The 21,599-nt window shown below is 42.0% G+C and overlaps 1 protein-coding gene across 1 annotated transcript in view; it reads right to left on the bottom strand.

Moving 5' to 3' along the window:
• The window catches only part of Fis1 (Mitochondrial fission 1 protein), a 36,239-nt gene extending 15,142 nt beyond the window's left edge, over positions 1–21,097 (bottom strand). Inside the window, exons 1-3 of the mRNA XM_076210439.1 lie at positions 20,943–21,097; positions 20,505–20,581; positions 2,158–2,249 (exon numbers count right to left, since the gene is read on the bottom strand). Of these exons, the coding sequence (XP_076066554.1) occupies positions 2,158–2,249; positions 20,505–20,549 (137 nt within the window). The 5' untranslated portion in view covers positions 20,550–20,581; positions 20,943–21,097. The remainder of the gene's footprint in view (positions 1–2,157; positions 2,250–20,504; positions 20,582–20,942) is intronic.
• Positions 21,098–21,599: the final 502 nt, after the last annotated feature.

Here is a 21,599-nt window from a genome sequence, read left to right as displayed (position 1 = left end):
CCTCCTATCCTGTACATCTGCAATACCTCCCAGTGTCTTCCTGTCATAAATCTTTTACAAATCCAAAAAGGCCCAAAAACATCCTTACCTATCCCTAAAGCTTTCTCACATATCTATCTTACCACAAAAATCTGATCCATGCAATCCCTACCTGTCCTAAACCCACACTGTTCCTCACCAATCACTCCCTCTGTTCCTCTCAAAATTCTCTATCAAAACCCTCCCATAAGCCTTCCCAACTACACTCAACAAACTGATCCCTCTGAAACTACTACACTCACATTTGACCTTTTTTTCCCTTGTAAAGCAGAACTACACAGGCATTCCTCCAGTCCTCCAGTACTCTACCCTCTTTTAGACAAACATTAACCCTTTACCCATCGAGGATGAGTAAACTCTTCACCCGATTATTCTTTTTCAGAGTGCGAGTAAACTCATCCAAACAAAATGTTTCAAAAACAGGCACAGACAAGAATAATTGTTGAATTAGGGCCCTTCTCAGCCATCAACGAGTATACTCTGTGAATAGTACATCTTGTAGCTGTGCCTCTTTTGCCTCAGGATGCATTTGTTAATGATAAGGTGTCAGTCAGTTTTTTTTTTCTTAATATAAATTATGCCCAATCGTCAAATGTATATGAAGCTTCAATTGAAGCTTAGATATATCAGTTGAGAGTGCAAGTTCATCTGACAATGGCTATTCTCTCTCCAGTGAGGAGATGATTAACAATATTGGTGTCGACATGATGTGTCTGAACAAAACATGCTTCCTCCACCACCACATTTCCCATTCACTGGAAATCCCGGATTATCAATTGGAAAATAAGATATAAAAAAGACAATAAATAGACAATGAATAAAAGATGGGAAGAAGTTATCCTGTTTTTGCTGGAAATGGTACCTTCAAAATAAAATTTCAAGTAAAATATTGGTAATAGATAGAAATATAAAAGTGATTTCCATGATGATAATGAAAACTATATAAAAAAAAAAAAAAAACTTGTCTTAAAATGAAACATTTCCAAAAGGGGTTAAACAACCTCACCAGCCAGTCCACCATCACTGTACCTCCCTTTTTTAGACATTCTGTATGGCACCCATCCAACCCAGGTGCCTTACTTGCTCTCATCATTTTAATAACTGCTTTCACCTCATCTTTCCTTATTTCTCTTCCATTTTCCTCATTCATCATTGTCATTTTCTTAGCACTTCCCACTGCAACTACCTTTCCCTTCCTATCCTTCATATTTAGAAACTCCCTAAAACACCATGCCAATCTTCCTCTTACTGATGTCTCTTTCATTATAATCTCTCCATCTACACCTTTTACCTTTTCTTTTCTACTTGATTTGCCTCCTCTTCCTCTCTTCATTTCCTTCCAAAACAACTTCATATTACTTTCAAAATCTTCTGTCATACTCTTATTCCATTTTACATCTGCTCTCTTCTTTTCTTCCTTTATTTTATGCTTACTTCTCTTTTCTTTGTACTTCTAATATGATTCTCTTGTCCTATCTTGTAACCAATCTGTGAATGCTTGTCTCTTCTCTTCTACAACTTTCTTTGCTTCATCATCCCACCACTCACTACCCTTCCTTCTATTTCCTTCCATCCTCCTTGTTCCACACACCATCTTTGCACACATTGTGACTCTCTTCTTAAAACATCCCTATTCCTCCTCTACTCCTAGTTCTACTCTATCCTTCACCCCCATTCTTCTCTCAGCTTCTTGTTCTCCTTTTTTCTCATTCAAGCAGTTTACTCTATGTACTTCCTCTTTCTCCATCTATCCTCCACTCTCAACTTACCTACCACCAAATAATGATCTGATATTCCTCAACTCTCTCTCCTTAGAACATGTACATTCAAAACTCTTCCTACTCCTCTCCTTGTTACCACTATATAGTCCATAAAGCCCTATCTACCACCCTTCCACCCACCACCCTTTCCCATATGTACTTATGCTTGACTTTCTGTAGGAGGGCATTAAAACACTACATCACTGGTCTATATAGGTGTCACTACTAAAATAGTAACTGCACAAAATATAGCTAGTCAATAGTCCGCACCAAGTTGGTGAGCAATGACACTCCATGATATATCACAAGCTGATATACATTCTTTTCATAACTTATTATATGAAAGAAGTGTACTTACTTGCTTCTAACGAGAAAGCACGCATACTCAAACTGTGTTTTGCTGCTGACATTTCCCTGACAAAGTTCTTTGTTGTATTTCTGCTCAAACTCCTGTCAAAGAAATTCATAAAATAAGTAAAATCTGTTTTAAAGATGCGAAAAGAATATATTATCGTTTTCCCTCATATCATATGCAAAAATGGATCATGAAATTGCTATGATACCTCCTTATATTATATTGAATGCATACATATCTTAAATACTAAGGTTTCACTGCCACTCATGAAAACATGAAAAAATTAACATCCTTCTTGGTTCGCTTTTTATCATAATTATGCTAATACACCAATAAAAAATAAATAAATACTATTGAAAAATATGGCAAGGAAAATGTACTGTAGCATGAACATCTAAAGGAATAAAATATTTTACCATATAAGAAAGTCACTTTTACTTGTAAATAAACAATAGAACGATCATTTATGGATATCTGTGGTGGGGGAAAAGAATACTGCCACCAAGTATTTCCACTTGGATCGTAAGAGGCGAGAAGAAAGGGACGGGGAGTGGGACTAGGCATCATTCTCCTTGTAGCCCCACAGGGTACATTCCTAAACGAAAAAGCAAAGGCATAAGAGGGTCTGGGAGTTTTCGGACCAGCACCCTAAGGTTTGGGTCTTTTAATGTGCGTGGATGTGGTACAGATGAGAGTAAAAGGGAAGATAGGTGTTAGCGTCTAGACCTAGAAGACGTAATCTACCACCAAAATCTCCTAACTCTTCATCTACCACCTCTGCTTATTCTACCAGCACGCATAAGATGCATCGGTGCACAGCGGAATAGACTGGTACTCGATCTGACGTTTCCACGCACCTCGCCGTCTCGGGTCAAATCGCTATTGTCTAGGACAGGACCTCACCGCAGCTGGAGGCCGTATCAACGCCTCACCAACCCAAAGGATTGCCACCAAGCCAAGCAATTACCATTTGATCCAAATTATACATTCCTGCGGGATATGTCCATCCTGTCCAAAACTCGGACAACTGTAATACATTGTATATATGTATATGCAAATTGTAAAGTATGTAAAACCTATCCTGATCTCTAATATTTGCTAAAACAGCATCTTGTAAATAAATAATATCTCGTCGGCAACCTAGCCACGAGCCATGTATATAAACACCTCCTGTCACAAAATAAAGAGGATGGAAGACCACAGAGAGACAGAGCTACGCTGCTCCACCGCGTTTACCTTAACCCTCCGAAACGGCGCTCAAACTACCAACCACGTTACCATCACTTTTATCTGAACCCAAACCGTTGGACAAGACCATACAATATATATCTGGTCGGCAGCGGTGGCATACAACATATCTGGTAGGCAGCGTGGGATACAACATACCTGGAGGCAGTGTGGGATACATCATAGCTGGAAGCAGCAAGTCGGACCAGCAAGCACAAGATCCCAGAGTAGGGGGTGTAGGACAGTTGCTCACCGGACATTTGCTCACCGGACAGTTGCTCACCGGATAATTGCTCACCGGACAGTTGCTCACCGGAGAAGTGACAAATAGGACATTTGCTCACCAAAGGATTATTTTTTACTTTTCTTGATCTTAAACAATATACAGGATTTTTTAGTTATATTGTATTATATATATATACAGCAATAATACAGAAACAATATCCAAACTTTTAGTTTTTAATTCATTATAAAATCAAATACCAATTTCTTCCATCAATATATAGTAATGATCTTTTACTGGTCCAGTCTAATGGCGTGGCTAACTGTTCGTATGTATCTCTGTCATCTAATAAGTCGAAAATTTTACTTTCATAGTCTGAATTGACTCCTAACCTTAACACTTCTAGTTCATGAACTAGAAGTGTTAGGGTAAGTAGTCAATGAAACCCACTAAAAACAATGTATTAGATTATATTGTAGAGTTTGATAAGTTCTTGGCCTCTAACAATTATGATAAAGATTTACTTTATCTGTGCCAGGGGTATGCTGCAGGAAGTCAGTGCCTTCCTGACTTTCTAAATGCAGTTGGCCACACCATTAGACCGGACTTGTAAACCACAAAGGACAATAAACCCACTTCAGTACTGCACCAGTTATAAAACTGTAATCACTATATGTTGATGGAAGAAATTTATATTGAATTTTATAATTAATTAAAAACTAAAATATGAAAGTTTGTATATTGTTTGTGTATTATTGTTGTAATAAATTTCAATATAACAAAAAAATCCTGTATTATTGCTGTAATAAACTTCAATATAACTAAAAAATCATGTATATTATGTTATTAGGTTTGTATATTGTTTGTATATTATTGCTGTAATAAACTTCAATATAACTAAAATAATCCTTTGGTGAGCAAATGTCCCATTTATAACTTGTTCGGTGAGCAACTGTCCGGTGAGCAATTGTCCGGTGAGCAATTGTCAGGTGAGCAACTGTCTGTACCCGCAGAGCAGGAACGCTGTGCAACCTACCCAGCGCCAGCAAGCCCATCAACTCAAAACTCGCTGTGAGCCCTACCCAGCAAAAGCGGACAAAAGCTCACAAGCCAACAACTTCACTGTGCGACCAACCCAGCGAAAGCGGACAAAAGCTCACAAGCCATCTCCCTCGCTGTATGAGCCAGCCCAACGCACAGGACAAGTTCATCCCAGCGACCCAGCCCAGCAGCCGGCAACGAGACAAAAGCCCATCTCCCTCGCTGTGAGGCAGCTCAGCAGCATCGGTCAACACTTCAAGGAAGTATCGCTTTCACTTCCGAAAGTCGGGCCGACACCTTTCAAAACTGAACAAATTACACACACGAACTAATCCAGTTGTCACCCTTCTCATTCTTTTCAATATTTCCAGATCTGCACCATCGCACCAAATTCCATCGAACTTTTCAACTTCCACCTCTTGTGAACCCTTCACCATCGCATCATACCCGTCAGCACTGTAAGTAGATGCTTGTACTTTTATTGGGGCTAGGTGTAGTTCTAAATTGTTGTGAGTTCGAGTGAAGGCTATCCAGTGATTTTTTTTTTCTTCATATTTTTTGCAAAGCCTTAAATTTTTTCAGTGATTTTTTTCCCTTTTTGTACGAAAGTGTGCGTGACCCATTCACAGTCCAACGTTTCACACCATTACAACACACGTTCCAAAATGGCAGCACCAAACGAAAATACCACACAGTCCTCGACGAATCACAACACAACCATTGCTCAACCACACATGCAACGTTCTGCAACAAATCTACTAACACTCCTTCAGCATGACAACACTCTTCCAAGTTCAACGGGACAAACGTCGCCATCCACACTCTGTTAGATGACGTTCGTTCGGAAATACAGCGCACACAGGTGCAAGACGATATGACTAAAATCGCAGTCCTTAAAATTCGCATCGACTTCAACGACACCTTAGCAAGCGACATCATACAATCAGACGCGTTCCAACAGCCACAGACCTTCCAAAATTTCGTTGATGAGTTCAAGAAATCTTTTGACCCATATGAACAGTTAGGCTCTCCCTCTCCCTTCTACACACTCGGAACAAACTTTAACACACACCCTTATCTCACCAAAGAAAGATCATGCAATGAGGCGAGTCAGTTCAAGGAAGAACTAAAAGACGCACTCATTTCTTCACCTTGGGTTACAAATAACACAATCAGCTACATAACACTGATCTCGTGCCTTCACCCAGAAACACTGAAGAAAATAGAAAACATTCTTTTTTGTCCAGACACAACACTCGTTGACTTCTCTAGAAAATTTTCGGACACGTCAACGACAAAAACACAAATTCAACAACAACAAATCCCCCTCACACACACACTCACACCCCCACCCACTCCCACAGTAGCAAAAATCTCACAAGAACATCACACTAGAGGTAGACCCATGTCACACGAACATCACACTAGAGGTAGACAAATATCACGCACAAGATCACGACAGCGTTCACAATCTAGGAGACCATTCTTTTGCAAAATCTGCAACATAGCAGGACATAGCACAAACAGGTGTTATTACAGACAACCAACTAGCTACTGCTCATATCACGGACCAGCTTTTCACGACACAACACAATGTCGCGTCTTACAATCACAAACCTACACGTCATACGTGTCTCCCCAACACCAGACTAGCGGAAACACAAACAAACAAAATGCAGTATGACTATCGTCTCACGGAGAACAAAACACACGACCTCACGAGACAGAATCAAACCCCCTACTACCGATTCTCACGATGGCTGACTCTCGATCATCCCCGTCTGCTATGACATTTCAAACCACGGTACATATCCGCTTACCGTCTTCCTCACAGTAAAAGAAACATTGTTGACATCATTGCAGACATGCTCGACCAAGGCATCATTGAACACAGCCTATCTCCCTGGAATTTTCCTCTCTTTGTCGTTCCAAAACACGACGGTTCCTTTCGCCCTGTTGTTGATTTCCGTGAGCTAAATAAACTCGCCATTCCCGTAAGGCACCCTATTCCTCATCTCCAAGACACAATCTACTCCATAGGCAAACACAACACGGTCTTCTCTACTCTCGACCTTATGTCAGGGTATTTCCAAATACCTCTAGATGACGAATCAAAACCACTAACAGCCTTTAGTACCAATACGGGCCATTACCACTTCAAAAGGTTGGCCATGGGACTCGTCTCTGCTCCCTCTGTTTTCACAAGACTTATGTTCAAGGTCCGAGAAGGTCTTATAGGAAAGACTGTCTTCATATACCTTGACGACATTATCATTGCCTCACGGTCACTCACAGAACACCTTTCCACACTTCAAACTGTCTTCTCAAGATTAGCCGCGGCAGGCCTAAAACTTAAACTCAAAAAATGCTCCTTCCTCAAAAAGGAAATAAGGTTCCTAGGACACGTCATAAACTCACACGGTGTCATTACTTCTCAGGACAAGGTTAAGGCTGTTCTAGAATTTCCAACCCCTAACTCTACAGAACACGTGAAATCATTTCTAGGACTCTCAGGTTTTTACAGACGTTCTATCGAAGGCTATGCTCACATGGCAGCTCCATTAACAGCCCTTCTCAAGAAAGATACTCCTTTTAACTGGACGTCTGAACACAACACCGCTTTCCACAAGCTCAAACAAGCACTCACAACAGCCCCGGTTCTGGCATTCCCAAACTTCTCTAAACCCTTCACACTATGTACAGATGCTTCATACAAAGGCCTTGGCGCAGTACTAATGCAACACGACTCCAAACTTAGACCTATAGCATACGCCAGCCGCGCATTAAACAAACACGAACAAAACTACTCAGTCACTGAAATCGAAGCGCTCGCAATCATATATGCCCTCAAACATTTTAAAAACATCATTCTAGGATATGAAATACATGTACACAGTGATCAGCAACCCATTCTACCTCTTCAAAGGCAAGAACCTAACTGGAAAACTAGCCAGATGGTTCCTCACTATTCAGGAATTTATGCCTACCTTCCACTACGTCCAGGGCCGTGCAAACTATGTCGCCGACGCCCTTAGTAGAAACGTAGCAACAATACGTCAAGCAGCAGAGCCACTTGACATTACGCGAGAACGCATCATTGCCGCCAAACACAGACGATTTTCCTCCCAACATAGACAACTACTCTCTCATAGACCAGGTTCTCTACCACACCACACTGCTCACAAACAAAAGCGAACCAAACCGCATGGTTACACAATTAGTAGTTCCCACAAGTCTTGTTCCGGAAGTTCTCAAAATACTACATGATTCTCCATTAGCAGGACACTGCGGAAAGGACAAGTGCCTCTCGCAAGCAAGGTTAAAGTACTTTTGGCCCACCATGCGTAAAGACATACACACATACATAGACGTATGCCACTCATGTATACCTCATAAAGGTCATATTAGCGGTCAAGTACCAATACACAATTACCCAACACCTTCCAGACCCTTTGAAACCATTGCCATTGACTTACTCAAACTTCCAATCACTCTCAATGGAAACCAGTACCTTTTCGTATGCATCGACCATTTCTCTCGGTTCTGCATCCTCTCTCCTTTAGCGGACAAGACAGCAAAAAATGTAGCTCAGACAATTATCAACAACGTCATCTGCCCATACACCACACCAAAAACACTAATCTCAGACAACGGCACTGAATTCAATAACGACATTCTCACAAATATCTGCCAACAGTTCAACATTATAAAGTGTAACACAACACCATACCACCCCAGCTCAAATGGACTCGTTGAACGACAAAATCAGAAGATACTCAATATTCTCAGACACCTTGCCACAGACATACACGCATCTTGGGACGAACACATACCCATGATACAAGCCTGCATCAACAGCGCAATCAATAGATCAATCTCAGAATCACCCCATTTTGTTTTGTTCGGGTCTGATAAGAAAATGCCGTACGACCTCCTCACATCAACGATTTTGTCAAGGTAACTCTCAATAATTTCAACACTCTTTTCAAGAGAGTACATGAGTCACTGACTCTCTCAAAAACAGATATGCTTAGGTTGAAGAACGCTCACTCCAGAGATTGCAATGTTTCTGTAGGTGACATTATATACACCACAAACCACTAACCCACATCAAAACTTGCACCCAAATTCCATGGTCCATTCCGGGTCACCGACATACTTCCGCACAATAAGATCAAAGCTCTCAACTTACGCGAACTCACAGAGGCTATCCTACATTTAGATAATATAAAACTAGTTCCCAGAGGTCTCGACATGGATGACATTCCATCCCCGCCCATACTACAACCAACACACACGACCGAGACTCTAGACACAAACACCTCTACCACTCCACCGATCCCTACACCTCGCTATAGCCTCAGAAATAGAATTGTATAAGTTTCTTTAGCCCCAACAAAAATCCAGTCATCTATTTCCAAAACCAATATTTATCATTCATGTTCATCTTATGCCATAACCAAGTATTTCCCTTCTATCTGTGCAGATCAACATTGCCACTCAGGGAAGGTTAACCCCTTCACCTAGGCACACCCCTCTTTCTTCTATCTCCTTAACAGTTCGTGCACCAAGCTATGTGGATCTCAAATCTCGAGGTGTCGCGTGGACGGACACTGGTAGCGTATGCCGAGCAACTGTTAGCGTCTAGACCTCCTAGAAGACGTAATCTACCACCAAAATCTCCTAGATCTTCATCTACCACCTCTGCTTATTCTACCAGCACGCATAAGATGCATCGGTGCACAGCGGAATAGACTGGTACTCGATCTGACGTTTCCACGCACCTCGCCGTCTCGGGTCAAATCGCTATTGTCTAGGACAGGACCTCACCGCAGCTGGAGGACGTATCAACGCCTCACCAACCCAAAGGATTACCACCAAGCCATGCAATTACCATTTGATCCAAATTACACATTCCTGCGGGATATGTCCATCCTGTCCAAAACTCGGACAACTGTAATACATTGTATATATGTATATGCAAATTGTAAAGTATGTAAAACCTATCCTGATCTCTAATATTTGCTAAAACAGCATCTTGTAAATAAATAATATCTCGTCGGCAACCTAGCCACGAGCCATGTATATAAACACCTCCTGTCACAAAATAAAGAGGAAGGAAGACCACAGAGAGACAGAGCTACGCTGCTCCGCCGCGTTTACCTTAAAGCCTCCGAAACGCTGCTCAAACTACCAACCACGTTACCATCACTTTTATCTGAACCCAAACCACATGTTGGACAAGACCATACAACATAGGTACTATGTTTGTGAGAAGAAAGATGGATGTGTTGGCTTTGAGTGAAACCAAGTTGAGAGGGAAGGGTGAGTGTAAGTTTGGGAGTGTACGTGGGAGGTTATCAGGAGTGAAGAGAGGGCGAGGGAGGGAAGGGGTGGCTATTCTAGTAAGTGAAGAGATAGGTAAACGTGTAGTGGAGTGGAAGGAGGTTTCCTCAAGGGCAATGTGGATGAAGGTGAAACTGGGAAAGGAGATGTGGTTCTTTGTAAGTGCATATGGGCCTGGCAGTGAGAAGAGTGTAGAAGAAAGGGAGGTCTTTTGGATAGATTTAAATGAGTGCATAGAGGACTTAGGGAGAAATGTCAATGTAATAGTACTGGGAGACCTTAATGCTAGGGTAGGAAATGGTCCAATTGATGGAGTGGTTGGGAAATGTGGAGTTCCAGGAAAGAATCGTAGTGGAGAGTTGATGGTGGAAATGTGTCTAGAGAGTTGATGATAGCAAATACAGTGTTTCGGAAGAAAGTCTAGCGTAAGTACACATGGGAGAGGGTGGTGGATGGAAGGGTGGTAGATAGAGCGTTGATGGATTATGTAGTGGTAAATAGGACTATGATAGGAAGAATTAAGGATGTACATGTGCTAAGGGGAGAGGGTGGGGGAATATCAGATCCTTTTTTGGTGGAAGGTAAGTTGAGAGTGGAGGATAGATGGAGAAAGAGGAAAGGGACAAAAGGTAGGGAGGTGCTTAGAGTGAACTCTTTAAATGAAAAGGAAAAGGAGAAGGAGTACAAGAAGCTGAAGGAGGAGTGGGAGGGAGTGAAGGATAGAGTAGAGCTAGGAGTGGAGGAGGAATGGGGATGGTTCAAGGAGGGAGTCACAAAGTGTGCAAAGATGGTGTATGGAACAAGAAGGACAGGAGGAAATAGAAGGAAGGGTAGTGAATGGTGGGATGAGGAAACAAAGAAGGTTGTAGAAGAGAAGAAGCGAGCTTTCACAGATTGGTTACAAAATAGGACGAGGGAGTCATATGAGAGGTACAAAGAAAAGAAAAGAGAAGTAATCCAAAAGGTAAAGGAGGCAAAGAGGAGAGGAGATGTGAAGTGGGGTAAGAGTATGACAGAACATTTTGAAAGTAATAAAAAGATGTTTTGGAAAGAAATTAAGAGAGGAAGAGGAGGCGAATCAAGTAGAGAAGAAAAGATAAAAGGTGCAGATGGAGAGATGATAATGGAAGAGAAGGCAGTGAGGGGAAGATGGGCAGAATATTTTAGGGAGTTGCTAAATGTGAAGGAGGATAGGGAGGGAAAGATAGTTGCAGTGGGAAATGCTAAGAAAATGACCGTGATGAGTGAGGAAAATGGAGGAGAAATAAGGAAGGATGAAGTGAAGGCAGCAGTTAAGATGATGAAAGCAGGTAAGGCACCTGGGCTGGATGGATGCCATACAGAATGTCTAAAAAAAAAAGGAGGTGCAGTGATGGTGGACTGGATGGTGAGGTTATTTAATGTTTGCTGGAGAGAGGGTAGAGTGCCAGAGGATTGGAGGAGTGCCTGAATAGTTCCACTTTACAAGGGAAAAGGGGACAAGTGTGAATGTAGTAGTTTCAGAGGGATTAGCTTGTTAAGTATAGTTGGGAAGGCTTATGGAAGGATCTTGATTGAGAGGATTAGGAGAGGAAGAGAGGGAGTAATTGGTGAGGAACAGTGTGGATTTAGGACGGGTAGAGGTTGTGTAGATCAGATCTTTGTGGTAAGACAAATATGTGAGAAAGCTATAGGAAAGGGGAAGGATGTTTTTTGGGCTTTTATGGATCTGGAAAAGGCTTATGACAGGGTAGACAGAAAGGCACTGTGGGAGGTTATCCAGATATATGGGATAGGAGAAAAGCTTCTCGGAGCTGTTAAGAGTTTTTATGAGAGTATTAGAGCTTGTGTCAGGATAAGAAATGGAGAGAGTGGGTGGTTCGAGGTAAAGGTGGGACTTCGTCAAGGATGCGTTATGTCGCCCTGGCTGTTCAACTTATACATGGATAGGGTAGTGCGAGAGGTAAATGCAAGGGTAGTGGGTCAGGGATTGGAGATGGTTAAAGAAAATGGAGAAAAGTGGGAGGTGAGCCAGTTGTTGTTTGCTGACGACACTGCGCTTGTGGCAGGATCGGAGGAGGGACTGAGGAAGTTGGTGACAGAGTTTGGGAGAGTATGTGATAGAAGAAAGCTAAAGATATATGTGGGTAAAAGTAAGGTGATGAGATGTACAAGGGGTGAAAGTGGCAGTAGACTGGAAGTGAGCATCATGGGAGAGCGACTGGAGGAAGTGGATAGTTCTAGATACTTGGGTGCAAATGTGGCAGGAAATGGTGGAGGTAGATTGTAGATTAAGAGAAGCGAGTAAATGCCTTGGTGAATTGAAGAGTGTAATGAGGAATAGACATTTGGGAATGGATGCTAAGAGGAGACTGTATGAAGGAGTGATTGTGCCAACAGCACTGTATGGGGCAGAAACATGGAACATAAGAGAGGAAGAGAGAAGGAGTTTGAATGTGTTTGAGATGAGGTGTCTGAGAAGTATGATGGGAGTTACTAGGCTAGATAGAGTGAGAAATGAGGAGGTGAGGAGAAGAACAGGGGTGGAAAGGGAATTGGGAGATGGGGTTGATGAAAGAGTATTAGGATGGTTTGGACACATGGAAAGAATGAGTGAAGAAAGACTAGTAAAAGTGGTATGGAAGGCAGATGTGGGGGGGGTGAACATGAGGGGACGTCCTAGGATGAGGTGGATGGATGGGCTGAAGGGGGCTTTGGGGAAGAGGGGAATGTCTGTTGAGGAAAGACAGGAGAGGACAGAAGACAGAGGTGAATGGAGAATGGTTGTATATGGATGATGTTGTGATGCATGAGGTGGAATGGGCGGGGGGGGGTGAGGTAGTATGTGTGAGCAAAATTTGACGCAGCCCGAAGGGATTTCTCCCTGTCTTCTCCTTTTACGCATGGGGGGACGGAGAGGGGGGTCGCCGAATTAATTAAGTGGTCTTGCTGTGGATGTGCTGTGTCTTGCGACACTGCTTCTGACCCAGGGCAGTGGACAAGGTGCAGGGATGACCCGTCATCCAGGAGGTGCTAAGATAAGAGGGAGGGTGTGTAGTGTATTCAGGTGTGGAATGGGTGGGAGTGATTTTATGCCTTTTCCTTTTTGACTACCTCCCTTGTAAGGGGGAAAAAGCCTTGGTATATGTATGCATATATTTCTATTAAATATTTTTCATTTGCATACCTTTATGTTGTTCATGAATGAAAAATCACACCAGAACTCCTACATTAGATGGTATAAATCAAGAAAGAAAAATTATCTAGACATCCCTAGCAGTGCTTATCAAATAGTGGAGGGCAGCTGCAACCTGGGAAACGTAAATGCTAGATCAAATACGTGAAGACACATTTTCAATAGAGATGTGAAAGTGCTGTGTTGAATTGCATTACTTTGTACTGGAGCACTGTGGCAGGGCACAAGTTTCCCTCTTCATCCATGAGATGCTGAGATAGGAGAAGCATTAAATAGACTTTAATGTATATATATAGAGTATGCATTTTGACTTGGCCATTCCCCTTATCAGTGGTAGAAGGCCCATATACTTTTCACATACTAGTTCTACGTATTTGCAAAATATGGAAGGTCTTTGGTATTTCCCATATATATTCAATTTACTTGGAATATTTGGAGGTCACATTTTTCCATATGATTGGTTCTACAAAAGGAATTGTGTAAACTTGTCTAATAGATGGCAGTTGTACCAATGTGAGCATACCCCTTCAGATACATTAACCACTTCAGTACAACTCAAATTCTCATGCATAGCATCGACTGCCAAACGTACAATTCATCACACTACTTGCATTATAAGATATAGTCACTACCATATTACTCATGCTCTTTTACTATGAGTAATAATAAACGCTGAAAACGTGATCAGGCCAGTTCACAGAATCCTGGGGTAACTCGTGTACAACTGCAAAAAAATATATATAATCAAGATGCCGATGTTGGCATCCTTGTGTATCTACTCACACTTCATGACACCTACATGGGTGTCATTATACTGACGTGGTTAAATTGAGCTAAACCCTATGGTGTCATGCATACTTGGGGAGGTAAATACATTACCCAATTCTCCTTATATGTATTAGTGTTCAAACGGATAGTTTTATTCCTGTATCATGCAAACACATTTTGGTATTAGTTGAGCACACATACACAATACAGACGCTCCTCAACTTACATTTTAGTTAGGTTCCGAACGGCTGAACGTAACGTGAAAATGAACATAAGTTGTTACTGTACTATACATCCATAAATTCTATTACCGTATCTTATAAAACACCCCTAAATCATTAATCATAAACATCATACATACATATACCTAGGCTTTTTTTCCCCTTACCAGGGGGGTAGCCAAAAAGGACAAGGCACAAAAACATTCTCACCCATTTCATCCCCGAAAACACTCCACACCCCTCCACCCTCCCTCCCATCTTAGCACCTCCTAGATCATGGGTCATCCCTGCACCCTGTCCACTGCCCTGGGTCAGAAGCAGTGTTGCAGGACACAGCACATCCACAGCAAGGCCGCTTCATTAAATCGGCGACCCCCCCCTCTCCGTTCCCCCATATAAAGGAGAGGACAGGGAGAAATCCCTTCGGGCTGCGTCAAAAATTTTTGCTCACACATACTACCTCACCCCCATTCCCCAGTTCAATCCACCTCATGCATCACAACATTTTCCATATACAACCATTCTCCATTCACCTCTGTCTTCTGTCCTCTCCCGTCCTTCCTCAACCGACATTCCCCTCTTCCCCAAAGCCCCCTTCACCCCATCCATCCACCTCATCCTAGGACGTCCCCTCATGTTCACTCCCTCCACATCTGCCTTCCATACCTCCTTTACTAGTCTTTCTTCACTCATTCTTTCCATGTGTCCAAAACATCCTAATACTCTATCATCCACCCCATCTCCCAATTCCCTTTCCACCCCTGTTCTTCTCCTCACTTCCTCATTTCTCACTCTATCTAGCCTAGTAACCCCCATCATACTTCTCAGACACTTCATCTCAAACACATTCAAACTCCTTCTCTCTTCCTCTCTCATGTTCCATGTTTCTGCTCCATACAGTGCTGTTGGCACAATCACTCCTTCATACAGTCTCCTCTTAGCATCCATTCCCAGATTCCTATTCCTCATTACACTTTTTAAACCACCAAGGCATTTACTCGCTTCTCTCAATCTACATTCTACCTCCACCTTCACTCCACCCTTTCCTGCCACATTTGCACCCAAATATCTAAAACTATCCACTTCCTCCAGTCGCTCTCCCTTAATGCTCACTTCCAGATTAGTGCCACTTTCACACCTTGTACATCTCATCACATTACTTTTACCCACATTTATCTTCAGCTATCTTCTATCACACACTCTCCCAAACTCTGTCACCTACTTCCTCAATCCCTCCTCCGATCCTGCCACAAGTGCAGTGTCGTCCGCAAACAACAGCTGGCTCACCTCCCACTTTTCTCCATTTTCCTTAACCATCTCCAATCCCTGACCCACTACCCTTGCATTCACCTCTCGCACCACCCCATCCATGTATAAGTTGAACAGCCAGGGTGACATAACGCATCCCTGACGAAGTCCCACCTTTACCTCAAACCACTCACTCTCTCCATTTCTAATCCTGACACAAGCTCTACTACTCTCATAAAAACTCTTGACAGCTCCCAAAAGCTTTCCTCCTATCCCGTATATCCGCATAACCTCCCACAGTGCCTTTCTGTCTACCCTGTCGTAAGCCTTTTCCAGATCCATAAAGGCCCAGAAAACATCCTTCCCCTTACCTAATGCTTTCTCACATATCTGTCTTACCACAAAAATCTGATCTACACAACCTCTACCTGTCCTAAATCCACACTGTTCCTCACCAATTACTCCCTCTGTTCCTCTCCTAATCCTCTCAATCAAGATCCTCCCATAAGCCTTCCCAACTACACTTAACAAGCTAATCCCTCTGAAACTACTACATTCACACTTGTCCCTCTTTCCCTTGAAAAGTGGAACTATACACGCACTCCTCCAGTCCTCTGGCACTCTACCTTCTCTCCAGCAAACATTAAATAACCTCACCAACCAGTCCACCATCACTATACCTCCTTTTTTAAGACATTCTGCATGGCATCCATCCAGACCAGGTGCCTTACCTGCTTTCATCATCTTAACAACTGCCTTCACTTCATCCTTCCTTATTTCTCCTCCATTTTCCTCACTCATCACTCTCATTTTCATAGCATTTCCCACTGCAGCTATCTTTCCCTCCCTATCCTCCTTCACATTAAGCAACTCCCTAAAATATTCTGCCCATCTTCCCCTTACTGCCTTCTCCTCCATTATCATCTCTCCATCTGCACCTTTTACCTTTTCTTCTCTACTTGATTCGCCTCCTCTTCCTCTCTTAATTTCTTTCCAAAACATCTTTTTATTACTTTCAAAATTTTCTGTCATACTCTTACCCCATTTTACATCTGCTCTCCTCTTTGCCTCCTTTACCTTTTTCTTTACTTCTCTTTTCTTTTCCCTGTAAGTCTCATATGACTCCCTCGTCCTACTGTGTAACCAATCTGTGAAAGCTCGCTTCTTCTCTTCTACAACCTTCTTCATTTCCTCATCCCACCATTCACTACCCTTCCTTCTATTTCCTCCTGACCTTCTTGTTCCACACACCATCCTTGCACACTTTGTGACTCCCTCCTTGAACCATCCCCATTCCTCCTCCACACCTACCTCCACTCTATCCTTCACTCCCTCCCACTCCTCCTTCAGCTTCCTCTTGTACTACTCCTCCTTTTCCTCTTCGTTTAGAGAGTTCACTCTAAGCACCTCCCTACCTTTTGTCCCTTTCCTCTTCCTCCATCTGTCCTCCACTCTCAACTTACCTTCCACCAAAAAAGGATCTGATATTCCCCCACCCTCTCCCCTTAGCACATGTACATCCCTAACTCTTCCTATCATAATCCTATTTACCACTACATAGTCCATTAAAGCTCTATCTACCACCTTTCCCTCCACCACCCTCTCCCATGTATACTTATGCTTGACTTTCTTCCGAAACACTGTATTTGCTATCATCAACTCTCTTTCTAGACACATTTCCACCATCAACTCTCCACTACGATTCTTTCCTGGAACTCCACATTTCCCAACCACTCCATCAATTGGCTCCTTTCCTACCCTAGCATTAAGGTCTCCCAGTACTATTACATTTACACTTCTCCCTAAACCCTCTATGCACTCATTTAAATCTATCCAAAAGGCCTCCCTTTCTTCTACATTCTTCTCACTGCCAGGCCCATATGCACTTACAAAGACCCACATCTCCTTTCCCAGTTTCACCTTCATCCACATTATCCTTGAGGAAACCTCCTTCCACTCCACTACACGTTTACCTATCTCTTCAATTACTAGTATAGCCACCCCTTCCCTCCCTCGCCCTCTCTTCACTCCTGATAACCTCCCACTTACACTCCCAAACTTACAATCGCCCTTCCCTTTCAGCTTAGTTTCACTCAAAGCCAACACATCCATCTTTCTTCTCACAAACATACTATCTCTTCCCTTTTACTCTCATCTGTGCCACATCCACGCACATTAAAAGACCCAAACCTTAGGGTGCTGGACCGAGGCCCTCCAGCCCCTCTTATGCCTCTGCCTTTTTTTCTAGGAATGTGCCCTGTAGGGCTACAAGGAGAGGGATGCCTAGTCCCAATCCCCGTCCCTTTTTTTGTCGCCTCTTACGATCCAAGTGGGAATACTTGGTGGCAGTATTCTTTTCCCCCACCATAGAAAAAGAAAATACTCAGAGAAATGGTACAGTATAGCAACAAGGGTTGGGGGACAGCATAACGGAGGGACAGTCGTAGTATAAAAGTGTCATCATTTTTCTATGAACAGAGTTTTCCTCTATCATAGACAAAATGATGTGTGGCTCTGGTCCGTAGGGGCGCCCCATATAGACCCTAAAGTATCGACTGCATGCTACTTTGCCACAGTAACAAGCAGCCAATACCTCAGACGGGGTAAACATAACACTGTAAAATGATAACATTAATTTCAAATAAATTAAATTCAACCAACATAAATTGAGATGGTGGAGGAGAAGGAGGAGGAGGCAAGGCACGTTCAGTCTGTCGTTTGTGCCATTTTAACAATGGACGTCATGTGTAAGTATCGTTTGAACTACAGAGAGCGCGCTAAACTAAAAAATTCACTAAAAAATTTTTTTTTTTACAATTTGTTTTAGTCAGTTCAAACGTAAAATCGAAAAAACATAAAACAAATGAACGTAAGTAGAGGAGCGTCTGTACAGCATTAGAAAATTAAATATCAATTTTGTAAATTATAATACATGAATGTAATATAAAATTTTCTTGGCGGAAATATATAACATAAAACCTTGCTATAAGCAAATCTACTAATGAACGAAGCCACTAGGATACAGTCCACATGTCATTTTGTCATCTGTCTTGTCCAGTCACTGCCAGACAATGACTTTCACGTTGTGGACTGGGTGTTCTCCAACTCCAGGTGACATTAGTAAGTGCTGTTACAAAGACAACAGGGCTTCCTTGGACTTTAAGAGAGAACATGGGGTTCTGCTGTCATCTGTTAAATGTCTGGGGTACAATAATAACCACGCCATCAGCATCCAAGATGACAATGAAGACCTGGATGATCTTTAACATTTGAGGTACCGAATTACTAAATATGGGTTAGGTTATGTAAAAGACTGGAGGAAGTGGATAGTTTTGGATACTTGGGTGTGAATGTGGCAGGAATGGGAGGAGTGGGGGTGGAGGTAGAATGTAGATTGAGAGAAGCGAGTAAATGCCTTGGTGGATTGAAAAGTGTAATGAGAAATAGACATATGGGAATGGATGCTAAGAGGTGGTTATGAAGGAGTGATTGTGCCAACAGCATTGTACAGAGCAGAAACATGGAACATGAGAGAGGAAGCGAGAAGGAGTTTGAATGTGTTTGAGATGAAATGTCTGAGAAGTATGATAGGGGTTACTAGGCTAGATAGTGAGAAATGAGGTGAGGAGGTGAGGAGGAGAACAGGGGTGGAAAGGGAACTGGGAGATAGGGTTGATGAAAGGGTATTAGGATGGTTTGGACACATGGAAAGAATGAGTGAAGAAAGATTAGTAAAAGAAGTGTGGAAGGCAGAGGTGGAAGGAGTGAATATGAGGGGGGCGTCCTAGGATGAGATGGATGGATGGGGTGAAAGGGGCATTACAAAAGAGAAGAATGTCTGTGGAGGAAGGACAGGAGAGGACAGAAGATAGGGGAGAATGGAGAAGGGTTGTGTACAGATGATGCTGTGAAGCATGAGTGGGAGTGGGTGAGGGACGGGGGGTGAGGAAGTATGTATGAGAAAAAAAATATTGACGCAGCCCAAAGGGATTTCTCCCCGTCTTCTCCTTTTCTGCATGAGCGGATGGAGAGGGGGGTCACTGAATTTATGAAGCGGCCTTGCTGTGGATGTGTTGTGTCTTGCAACACTGCTTCTGACCCAGGGCAGTGGACAGGATGCAGGGATGGCCCGTCATCAAGGAGGTGCCAAGATAAGAGGGAGAGAGGAGGGTGGAGGGGAGTGGAATATATAGGAAATGGAATGGGTGGGAGTGGTTTCTACGCCTTTTTCTTTTTGGCTACCCCCCATGTAGGGGGAAAAAACCTTTGGTATATGTATGTATATATGTAGGTTGGGTTAAGTTAGAATAGACTAATTTATCATCCTTTCATTTTTTTTACCTCAGCATCTATCAAAACAAACAGGGTGTATCATTCAACTACTGCTACATTGTTTGTTAGTAAATCAGTTTTAGCAACCTTTTTGTCATTGATTTCTGCCAAGAAAATCATATATTACATAAATGTATTATAATTTTCAAAATTAATCATTACTTTTCGATTGCTATATCGCATAGGTGTGCACTTCTAAAAATTTACCCAAATTTTTCACTTTCTTCTATGGCGGGAATGGTTACATTAGGTCTGGAGCTATTGGTAATTGGACAACAAAAGTTTCATGTTAAATATTCATGTTGGTGACTCGAGATTCTTACAAGGGGTTTTTAATAACATAACACTGTCCCTACATCCTGCCAAGTATATCTAATGTGCCACCGTTGACAAAAAATTATTTAGTCATATTTATTGACGATATCTACATCAACAGAATAAATCAATATCATAATCATTCCATGACAAGACCAATTATCCTGTTACTGTCATTAAAACACATTTCATAGACTGACTACCACAATAACGGGTGTGGCCAAGTAATGATGTAACATAAGTTCATCTGTAATGACATTAGTGTCGTAACCAAGTGTGAAAAAACAATTCTTAAGTTTTTTAACAATTACATCCGAGAAAAAAGAAAACTTTAAACTGCTTGAGCAAACACAAATTTTAAAAACATAAACACACCTGCCTTCCCAATACAATAGCAATAGAAATATTATGACTAAATTATACACATGTTTTGGCTAAGTTTGTCAACACTAACCTTAATATCTTCCGAGGTGCAAGTTTCGTTTAGTATATCCTCCATTTGTGTTTACTGCCCAACTAGCGGCACACCAGCTGATCGAACAAAAACAAACCAAGTTGACAATCATTCAACCTTATCTTTTATTTCTATATCAGTGACAACATTTGGAATATATTATATGAGATAAATATTGGTAATATGATAAATGAGATTTATATCACTTTTGATTGAATGCAATTTATCAGTATATGAGTAATGCTAAATCAAAACATTACAAAACATGGTGAAACAATTGCTCAATTTTATCTTGATTTTTTATTCATAGAAATAATAAACAATGCAATATCATATATATTGCTGAGTGGAGTTCTATATTATATAAAATTTAAAATACAATAGATTCAGTATTTCACATGCAAAAGATCTGTATATACATAAAAATAAAAAAAATACCTTTATGACGGAAAACGTAGTCATAATCTCGTCTGGGATATTGGCTGCTTGTTATTGTGGCAAAGTAGCATGCAGTTATACTTTAGGGTATATATGGGGCACCCCTACGGACCAGAATCACACATCATTTTGTCTGTGAAATGGGAAAACACTGGTCATAGAGAAATTACACTTTTATACTACGACTGTCCCTCCGTTACGCTGTCCCCCAACCCCTTGCTGTTGCCCTGTACCATTTCTCCAAATATTCATTTTCTGTGGTGGGGGAATTCCCTGTGGTGGGGGAAAAGAATACTGCCACCAAGTATTTCCACTTGGATCGTAAGAGGCGAGAAGAAAGGGACGGGGATTGGGACTAGGCATCCTTCTCCTTGTAGCCCCACAGGGGACATTCCTAAACGAAAAAGTGAAAGCATAAGGGGGTCTGGGATTTTTCCGACCATCACCCTAATATTTTGGGTCTTTTAATGTGCGTGGATGTGGTACAGATGAGAGTAAAAGGGAAGAGATAGGTAGTATGTTTGTGAGAAGAAAGATAGATGTGTTGGCTTTGAGTGAAACTAAGTTGAGAGGGAAGGGTGAGTGTAAGTTTGGGAGTGTACGTGGGAGGTTATCAGGAGTGAAGAGAGGGCGAAGGAGGGAAGGGGTGGCTATTCT

Source organism: Oratosquilla oratoria, chromosome 27 (assembly GCF_046742065.1).
Source record: "Oratosquilla oratoria isolate Oo_2021 chromosome 27, ASM4674206v1, whole genome shotgun sequence".
Taxonomy (NCBI): domain Eukaryota; kingdom Metazoa; phylum Arthropoda; class Malacostraca; order Stomatopoda; family Squillidae; genus Oratosquilla; species Oratosquilla oratoria.
This window is presented reverse-complemented; position numbering and strand designations above follow the sequence as displayed.